This window comes from Aegilops tauschii, chromosome 6 (genome assembly GCF_002575655.3).
Source record: "Aegilops tauschii subsp. strangulata cultivar AL8/78 chromosome 6, Aet v6.0, whole genome shotgun sequence".
Classification (NCBI taxonomy): Eukaryota; Viridiplantae; Streptophyta; class Magnoliopsida; order Poales; family Poaceae; genus Aegilops; species Aegilops tauschii.
In genome coordinates this window covers 16,226,068-16,236,481 of record NC_053040.3, presented here as the reverse complement: position 1 = coordinate 16,236,481, position 10,414 = coordinate 16,226,068, and the positions used below count along the sequence as shown (strand labels likewise).

The following is a 10,414-nucleotide window of genomic DNA, read 5'->3' as shown; positions in this document are numbered from 1 at the left end:
AAAAAAAAAATCTAGTAGACCACACGAAAATATCTCCGCCGCCGCCGCCGCCGCCCCCGCCACCGGCCGCTTGCGAGATGCTCCGCCTCCGAGAGCGCATCGTTTCCCATCTCCTCTCTTCACCCTCCGCCCCTGCCACATCCCCACTCCCTCGCCTCCTCTCCGCTGCCGCGGCCGCCATTTCTCCGAACCCCGCTGGATTCGTCGTCGAGGAGTACCTCGTCGACACCTGCGGCCTCACCCGGCCCCAGGCGCTCAAGGCCTCCCCGAAGCTCTCCCACCTCAACTCCCCCGCCAACCCCAACGCCGTCCTCGCCTTCCTCGCCGGCCTCGGCCTCTCCGGCGCCGATGCCGCCGCCGTCGTCGCCAAAGATCCGCTCTTCCTCTGCGCCGGCGTGGAGAGAACCTTGGTCCCCGTCGTCGAAGGCCTCACCGGCCTCGGCCTGTCGCGTTCCGAGATTGGCGGCCTCGTCTCGCTTGTTCACCACTGCTTCCGCCGCAGAACCATCGTCTCCAAGCTGAAATACTACCTGCCCCTCTTTGGCTCATTGGACAACTTACTCCGGATGCTCAAGCGTGAAAACCACCTTCTGTCGGCCGACCTCGACAAGGTGGTCAAGCCCAATGCCGTGTTCCTGAGGGACTGCGGGCTAGGTGATTGTGATATTGCCAAGCTGTGTATCCATGGGCCGAGGATGCTCGCAACCAACCCGGAGCGTGTTCGGGCCATGGTGGCATGCGCCGAAGGTATAGGCGTGCCCCGTGGTTCTGGGATGTTCAGGCAGGCACTGCAGGCTGTTGCATTTCTCAGCGAGGAGAAGATTGCCGCCAAAGTGGACTACTTGAAAAATACCTTCAGGTGGTCTGATGCCGAAGTGAGCATTGCTTTGCGCAAGTATCCGGTTGTGCTGAGGAAGTCAAAGGGATCTCTGAAGCGCAGGTCCGAGTTCCTGATCTCTAAGGTGGGGCTGGAACCCGTGTACATTGCTCATCGATCAGATATACTTGCATATAGCATGGAGGGCCGACTCAGACCCCGGTACTATGTTATCAAGTTTCTCAGGCAAAATGGACTGCTAGATCGTGACTTGAGCTTACATACTGCGGTTAAGATGACCGAGAAGGTTTTTGTGGAGAAGCTCATATGCCCTCACAAGGAAGCCGCACCACACCTTGCTGAAGACTATGCAGCAGCTTGCAAAGGGGAATTACCAACTAATTTCAGATTTACATGAACAAAAAAAGGCTTTGGAAATTGGTTACAGCCTATGGCGCAACAAAGTTATCACCCTCCATGTAAACTGTTAGTACTCTCTGTTTCGGTGTTCTTTGCCTAGGTTGATGTTGGTTGTTTACTGTAGTATGCCTGTTACATGCTAGTTAGTCATTGCTAAATGCTAACTCCTTATGAAACTGATAATTTGATTCTTGAACCCCCATATATGTTGATGTTGTCATTTCTTAGAGAAGATCTCTGTAAATGAGAAGTCCATGGACATATATTTGATTCTGACTTCCATTGAAGATCATGCAAATTGGATGTGTGGGTGGATCAATTTTGTATTGAAACCAGTACCCATGAAACCAGAAAGCAAAAGAGTAATGATGTGTTGTTTTCCACCGAAATGTATCACCCTGCTGTTCGGATTCATAATTTTTTCTTAAAAAAGTTTTACTTGAGCAAAATTAATGGTTAAGATGCTAGATTTTTTCGCTGGTATTAGACTTGTGTTTTACTCATAAGTTCCAGCTAACTATCTCAAATAAAGGAAGATGGACCTAATTAATCTGATGTAAATTTTCTACTGCACTGGAACATAATATTGCAAGGCTGAATTACCATAATTAAGCATGAGTATATTTTTCTTACTTTGAAACGATGGATGACTGCAGATGGGTTGAGTTTTGTGATGTTCAGTTCTGACTATTGAACATTCATTTTTGACCAAAGAATTGGATGCTTTGATTGATGTGTCTGGTCAAATATGTATATATGATTAAGGTCAGTGGTGTGTTTCTCAGGTTTACACTGCAATGACCAATGTTCATTCCTAGAAAGAGATAAGTGGATTTACTTGGGCAAGGTCGCTACAGCTGATGCCTATTTCAGTGATTATTAACTTTATAAGATTGCAAATATATGATTTAAAACTTAGCATCTCTTGTTCTGCAAGATACTGCTGTCCAATAAATAGTAGTAGTAGCAACAATCAGTTATTGGTACAATGTGTAGTATGGCTGAATACTAAGGTGTGGTACAGGCCCACCTTAGTCAGGTTTAATGTTCAGATGCACATGAGTTCATTCTATTTAAGTTATATTTTTTTCAAGACTAAAACTATGAATTTCGACCATCCTGTGTTATACGAAATTAAAAAAAAAGAATGTTGCAAAGGAAATTTAATGAGTGATTGCATGCTCCCTCGGCAGGAGCAGCGCAGCTCATGGCATCTAGGCATCATCATCTGGTGCACTGGCACTGGTGTTTTCCTTGCCAGAAGCAGTCGAGCCAAGGCGAAGGAGAAACGGCTGCTGTCGTTGCCTAACCCCAAAAGGATATATATTTGCACTGCTCTGAACTTTTAGGATACCAGCTGTTGTTTTTATCTTTTAAGTGGGTAATTTCAAATTGAAATCGAGAATGTTACCTGCTGATAAGCTGCTGCAGGTACTCATCGCCATCTTGATCTCGGTTTGAGAAATAGAGATGAACTCCATTCAACTTCGTAGAGCAGTATTAGTTTAGTTTGGAGCTCTTTCATTTTCTTCATTTATCCTTCTTTTTCGCCGGTTTTCTTTGGGTTTTTTTATTTTCTTTTCATTTTATACGTTTTTCTTTTATGGTTTTCATCGGTTTTACAACCTTTTAAATTGTATATTTTTGCTTTCTATGTTTTGTATATCCTTTTCCTCGGTTTTCTATGTACATTTTTCATGTACATGTGAATTTTTCTACATGTTAAACATTTTTTAAATACACAATTAACATTTTTGGAATAAATGTTTTGATCTCTACATTTTTTATACATCAAGAACACTTTTTATACACATTTAGCATTTTTAATACATGATTAGCATTTTTAAATACAATCGTTAATAGTTCTTTCAAATACATGTTTGATGTCTACATTTTTCATAAACTTTGTATATATTTCATATGCATCTGAAACATTTATTTGATATACATTTAACATTTTCGAAATGCATGTTTACATTTTTTATAATGTCATATAGATATTTTTGAAACGCGTAATTTTTTTTTAAAATGTTACAGACATTTTTTTTGTATGCTATCAATATTTTGCATATATAATTGAAACATCTATTTGATACTCCCTATGTCCCAAAATATAAGAACGTTTTTCATACTAGTGTAGTATGAAAAACGTTCTTATATTTTGGGACGGAGGGAGTATATGTTTAACATTTTTAATAAAAAAAGTTTTAATGTCATAAAGATTTATTTTAATATGCTATCAGCATTTTTTAAATTAAACTAACAATTGTTTTACATTGTGGTAATGTTTTTTCAAATTCACGATTTTAATTTTTTTATTTGTTTTTATTATTTGAAATATATATTTACAATATTTTTAAATAATTATAAAGTAAAAACGCAAATAATAAACAAGAGAAAATCCATTTGGAAGCTGTCACTCCTCACGTTAAGCATGGTGAGCTGCTCTTTGGTAAGAAGCGCACATACCTGCCCACACGCATGAATCTTGATGTGGCTAAATCCAACAGTCAGTACCGGTATATAAAACACTGTTTTGAAATCAAAGGCAAATTTTGTGTGCCTCTGGGATCTGATAGGGGATTGCTAGAATTTTGTCTATTATGGGCCAGCCCAATAGCAGTTTCAGAAATTTCTAATAAATCTTAGAGGCCCACGTAGCACATTCGTGCAAGGCAAGAGGTGGAACTGCTAGTTTAGAGGGAGTTGGACCTCTTTATAAGGGAAGTTCTTTCCCCACATGTATGAGCATGAGAATAAGAGGGACATCCACGCGCGCTCCTCCTCCGCCGCCGCGCCGCGGGTTGCGGGAATGAGCCGAGCCGATGTCTAAATTTTTGCCACGCACGAGACAAGGGTGATAAGGTTTTTGGGGAGCGCTCTGCGCGACTACTGACTTCTTCGTCAGGGACGCCCCGGACTCCGACGACATGGCTACTGAGGACACTGAGTGTGCTACTGTTGCAGCTGCTGTCTCGTACGTTTTTTTGTTAGGTTCTACTTCATATATGCTACTTGGTCTACTGTCTACTCTAGGGATGTTCGGTTCTAGTTTATATTTGCAGATGTTATCTATCTTCTCTTTGTCAAATTGCATGACTTGCTTTATCTCTGCTACTTTAGTCATGCTTTATCTAGCATTTCCGTTAATAAAATCATATGATAAATTGCTCATATTTCCAACCGTATCGACAACTTGCACAAGTAAAGGGAGTATCCACATCCATTATCTTGACATATAAATTCTGTTCCTTTTCTATACTGCTCACACAACAGGAGACGTATGATCTGGTGTTACTAGAGTGTTTCTTACAGATAGTTCTGCTCTAGTTTTATTCTGTTGCAGGCAATAATGCATCTTCAGTTCCTTCCATTTATTTGTTACTTTTGCAAGACTGAATACGAATTCTGACCATCAGCAGCAGTATGCGATATGAAATAACGAAATGGAAAATTACGAAAGATTGTGGCAATTCAAATTTATTGAGAGATTGCAGGTCTTAGCAAACCCGATCAAAACCGAAGGAGAAATTACAGCTCAGGAGGGGAGGCGACAGACGACCCAAACTCATAGAAATAGAGATGGTGGTGGATCTTGAAGGACTCCGGGACTCTCTCGCTGCTGCCGTCAGCGGCATGGTATGCCTCCATGAACTCCCAGGACTTGGCCGGATTCCTTGCCTCGTCCACCCGTCTCGAGCGTCTTGGGCATGACGAGGGTTGCCGCCGACAACCTTGCTGCTATGGAGTTGGTGACCACATGGTGCTGTGCTTGAGCCACGCCAGCACCCCATTGCTATTGGTGATTACGTATATCTCAATGACTCAGTCTGGTGCCCAAGTTGATGACAAATGCATCGGGTACTGTGGGACGAGGAGCCACCTTCTGACACCCTGGGATTGGGAGAGCACGGTGAGGAGGTGGGGGCCGCGCGCAGTGTGGGAAGTGACGGTCGGGTCTGGGCATGGCGGGTAGTAGTTCATGATTCATGTGGGTTGCAGGAGTGAGCCCTGATAAAAACAAAGTGTGTGCCTGTACCTGTAAGAAGCCGAACTCCTTGCCGGCCTGGATGACATGGCTGAATGGTCTCATCTAACCCTTATATTTTTCCAAATCATGGTTGGACGAATTATGTGTTGTCAGTTCCAGTTTTTCCCATGTTGAGATTTTAAGAGTGATTTGGGAAGTATCAGTGTTTTTTTTTTGAAAGATCCAGCAAAATGCTGGCTTGATTCGATTTAGCAGGAAGCAGCGGAAGAACAACATGATGAAGTTCCGAGGATCAAAGAAAAAGAAAACGACAACCCTATTAGCTGCCGAGCTACCATCACAGCCAACACGACTACAAAGCAAAAAGGGCCTGTCCTAGGCTAAGCGTCACCGCCGCGTCACTTGACCAACGCCGGTATCCTCCGAAGACAGCAGCAGCTCCAACTAAGACTTTCTTTGTCAACGCACCATCCACCCTTGAAGCAGAGTGCAGGCAGACGGCGGAACTCGGTCGGTCCCAGAAAAAGCTTCGTCTTGGACTTATCAGCGATGGCGTACATTGCGCCTGGAGCTTCACCAAAAACAGCGGCGAGCACCGGAGGAGCGCCACATAGAACCTCCAAGCAGTGTCTCAAAAACGTGATGCTCCCAACAGAGGAACGACGTCGGAGACGCCGTCATCACGCCGATCCAATCGGACCTAGGCTTTCGCCCGGAGACACTACCAACCAAGCCCGAGGAAGATGCCGACACACCTCGGTGGCGCCTCCAAGGAGGAAAATGACATCCTCAGGCGCCATCGGCACCGGCTCTTGTTGTGCAGGACTTTCGTCCGTATCGTCGCACACCTCCGCTCAAGCCCTACAGAGCTCGTCCATGTCGTCTCACACCGCCGCCGCCGCAGCACCTTGTTGTTGAAGCCGTGAAGGCATGGTCCACCTCCCCGCGGCGAGCATGCAGAGGCCAGATCGGGCCCCGCATCCCGCATCTACCACGGCTGGAGCCTCCCTGCTCCAGCAAGCGCAGCCCTCCCAGATCCAGCGCGGCCCATCAGTGCCCTCGACGCCCTCCATTCGCCGCCCGGTGCAGTGCCGACGCCGCCCTCTGCGGTGCCCACCTCCGCGCCAGGCCAGGAGCAGCACGGGGCGGAACTCGGGCCCTCGTGGCGGCAGAGCGCCAGATCCGCGCCACTGCCACCGCCGGACCGCTGCCCAGCCCTACGCCGGCCAAATCCGCACCGGCCCTCATCCCCGCGCCCTCCTCCTCCTTTACCGCGACCCCTCTCGGCGCCCTCTTCCTCCACCTCGCCATCTCCCGGGTGCCGCACCAGATCCGCTCGCATGGACGCGCCGCTCGACGCCGCAAGCCGCGGAACAGCCGCCCATCGCCCGACGAAGCCTCCCCCTGCAGCCAACCGTAGAGCGCCTCCGACCCGAGGAGATCCGCCGTCGGGCCGCGCCCCGCCGCGAAGCCGGCCGTCCCGCGCCGTCCTGGCGCCTCGCAGGGAGGGGAAGGGCCCCGCCGGCGCCGTCCCCTGGCGGCGGCAAGGGAGGGGGGCGAGGGTGGAGGGGGGCTGCTGCGGCGGGCTGGGGTTTTCGCCCGGCCGCTCGCGGGAGCGGACAAGCGAGCGGGCTGGCTTGGAAGTATCAGTGTTGAGTGATGGGCCAACGGAGACAGTATTGCACTCGTTCCATCCCATCTTCAGATACGTGCACATGGGCCAACGCAGTGAGATCATGCTCTCCTTCCACCAAGAAAAGATAAATTTCTTTTGAACTTGAGATTAGTTGTCGGGAGCCATCTCCTGAAACCCAGCTTTTTGTTTCTGAATCACTGTGTTTCACCGCGGCTGCAATGGAGTTGTGAGCACTGTCAGCGGTTTTGTTCTGACAGGAGAGGAGTTACTAGAATTGTGGCCATGGGACATTTGCTGCAGCTCTGACAGCACAATCTACAAGTGGCAATTGTCCTGTACTGGAAGCGATTCAGATTGTTGCCACAATTGTCCTGTCAAACTTCAGCATTTGGGAAGCTACAGTATGTATGTACAGTCGAATAATTGCAACCGGAAATTCCATATATTTGAGTTACATAATACAACTTAGATAAGGGACAGGGGGACGTTGTCGTGTGGATCGGTGCGCCGGGCCTGATGGATGAAGCTTCAGTTCTCGGTCGGCCTAGAGACTGCCACTACTAGATTGTATTTGGTCATACGATGCCTCCCTGTCTGGCATTCTAGATAGTCAGCTCTCTGCTTGTCTTGTTTAACTTAAACAACACGATATCTTGAATAATTAATTATTTTGTTGATTCGGCTGCTCAAGCGCATCGTTCCTAGTCATCAAAACAATAGTCTATGGCATTATCAATTATTTTCCTTATGTATATCAAATAAAATATTCACTACACTCTATTAATTATACCATCACAACAAAAATTCATACAAACCTATTATTTTTCTCACATTAATAAAAAATAATATCTATAAGAAAGTATCTATTAGTGAAAAGTATTATCCATCTTTATAATTAATGCAAAACAAAAATATATAATAGTCTATCTTAAGATATATTCATTGTCTATGGATTTTGTTTATGTATATCAAATAAAATGTTCACTATGGTTGCAAGGATTATTTCATCAGATTAAAAATATTATATATAAATGAGCAAACTATTCCATGAAACGTATTTTCTGAAATTAATTAAAATATTAATTTTGAAAACCAATTTTCTAGAGATCTCTCCGTTCCTAAATATAAGTCTTTCTAGAGATTCCAATATGAGGTACATATGGAGCAAAAGAATGAATCTACACTCTAAACTATGTCTATATACATTTATATGTAGTCCATATTGAAATCTTTAGAAAGGCTTATATTTAGGGAAGGAGGGAGTAGATGCCAAGTTTTCCTTCATTTTTATAAGCAGTGTCAAAGAAAAAAGATACATTATTTGTATTAGAAATTCCAATATGGAAATAAAAAGGGGAAATGTTTAGCGCCAGCCGGCTGATTTTCGTTGCTCCATCTGCCTCCTCTTTTGCCTGACGCGTGTCCCAGTGGGACCACCGATCGCTTTTCTCCTCGGTAGTTGTTTGTATCTTTGAGTGTCTAATTCCAAGTTGAAATCGAGATTGTTAACCGCTGATAAGCTGAAGGTAGTACTAATTGCCATCTTTATTTCCGTTTGACAAATAGAGATGAACTCCTTTCAAATCGGGTTAGTTGAGTTGGGAGTTGTGTTGCAGTTATTTCAAATTCGACTGAAATTGTTGGTACTTTGATGTTGTGTGCTCCATGATAGCTATGCTTGCGGTCGGCATACTTTTTCATCCTAGCTTGAGCAGGAGCCAAATTGGACTTCAGTTGTTGTAGGAAAGCTTGTCTGTTCGTGAGGAATTCCACTGCTTCAGGTGTGATGGAATCCGGCAAATTGTATTCGCTGATTGCCGGAGGAGGGTATCCGTACATAGCCTCGAAGTCGAAGGTGTCTTTTGGAGGGAGGAATGGAACGAGGTGTTATACCAGTATTCAGCGAGGACCAAATGTTTGATCCATCGCTTGGGGTGGCTGGAGGTCATGCAGCGCCAATTCCTCCACATCAACCGCAAAATAGGCATATGAATCTTAAGTAGGAAATTCCTTCATCTCAGATGAGATAGGTAATCTACCATAATTTATTTCCATTTCCAGGTAAGATGAGCGGAGACGAGTTCATCAGCACCGATACCCCCACGCATCGTGGCCGGTTCCCTCGGGGGTAGAGACTTAGCTTGGAGAAAGATCCCGTTGATCTTCGGGCTGGCCCTTGCCTATTGAAAGTATGGTGTCTCATAAATGCTTTGTTAATGCCTCTTATTCGTAGGATCGGTCCAAAGTGCGGCTGAGTTGACGTTGATAGACTTGTGCGTGCTCTGCCGCTCGTAACCTTTTTTTCTCCCATCAATCGAATCGAGGAGGTCAAGTTTCGAGAGCAGAGCCTCTCGCTTCTGATTATCAGTCATATCGTCGTCGAGCAGAACACGCAGGGAACGAATCGTCGAGTTCACTGGGAAGAATGGTGTCCATGCCAACGACTAAGGAGAAGGGGACCAGTGGCTATATAGATTGACGTCCGATAAGCCCAGAGAGCCCGTTCCGTTTGTTCGTCGGACTGGGGATGATAAGATGTACTGTATCGCAACTCAATTCCCATGGTCTTGAAGGTATCCTGCCACAGTGTGCTAGTGAAGATTCTGTCACGATCATATACGATAGCGAGTGGTGGTCCATGTAATTTGATCACATTATCTAGAAATGCTTGAGCTACTGTTTGAACGGTGAAAGGATGTGCAAGAGGTGTAAAATGGCCAAATTCGGACAGCCTGTCGACCACTACAAAGATGACATCCACGCCTCAAGATTTAGGTAAACCTTCCACGAAATCCATGCTTAAATGGGTCCACACCATATTAGGTATGTGGAGAGGATCTAAGAAACCAGGATAAGGACAGTTTTGACCTTTGTTTTTCTGGCAAACAGGGCCCCTAGCCACAAATGTATCCACGTCCTATTTGAGACCTGGCCAATAGAATATTCTCTTGATTCTTTGATATGATGCTTTCCTTCCAGAGTGACCACCTATGGCAGAGGAGTGCAGAGCCTTGAGGTGCTTGTTCCTGAGAGTGGTATCCTTGCCCACATATATTCTCCCCTTGTGTCTGATAATTCCTCCATGAAGGGTGTTCTTGTTCACAGTGTGATTAGCAACTAGCAAGATTTGCTCCAGTAGGGTTTTGAAGTGAGGGTCTTGCAAGTAGGAGGCCTCCACTTGTTTAATCCACTCAGGTGTAACAATAGAAATTGCTAGCAGAGAATGTTTCCTGGAGAGAACATCTGCAACAATGTTTTCTTTCCCTTTTCTATACCCCAGTTGGAAATTGTGTTCCAGTAGTTTGACCATGAGTTTATGCTGAGTGCTGCTAGTGACTTTTTGGTCTGTCATGAATTGTAAGCTCTGGTCATCAGTCCTTATAATGAGCTTATGTCCTAGTAGGTAATGTCTCCAACGTTTAAGAGCTTCTATAATGGCCAGGGCTTCTTTCTCATATGTTGATAAAGTGGTGTTCCTTGCGCATAAGGTGGAGCTATTGTATGTTGATACGTCTCCGTCGTATATATGATTTTTGATTGTTTCATGCCA

The 10,414-nt window shown here is 45.4% G+C and overlaps 1 protein-coding gene across 1 annotated transcript; it reads left to right on the top strand.

The window, feature by feature from the left end:
* LOC109785030 (transcription termination factor MTEF18, mitochondrial-like) lies at positions 1 to 1,535 on the top strand. Its single transcript, XM_020343640.4, has one exon. It carries the CDS (start codon positions 78 to 80, stop codon positions 1,233 to 1,235), a length of 1,158 nt encoding a protein of 385 aa, XP_020199229.1. The 5' UTR covers positions 1 to 77; the 3' UTR covers positions 1,236 to 1,535.
* Positions 1,536 to 10,414: the final 8,879 nt, after the last annotated feature.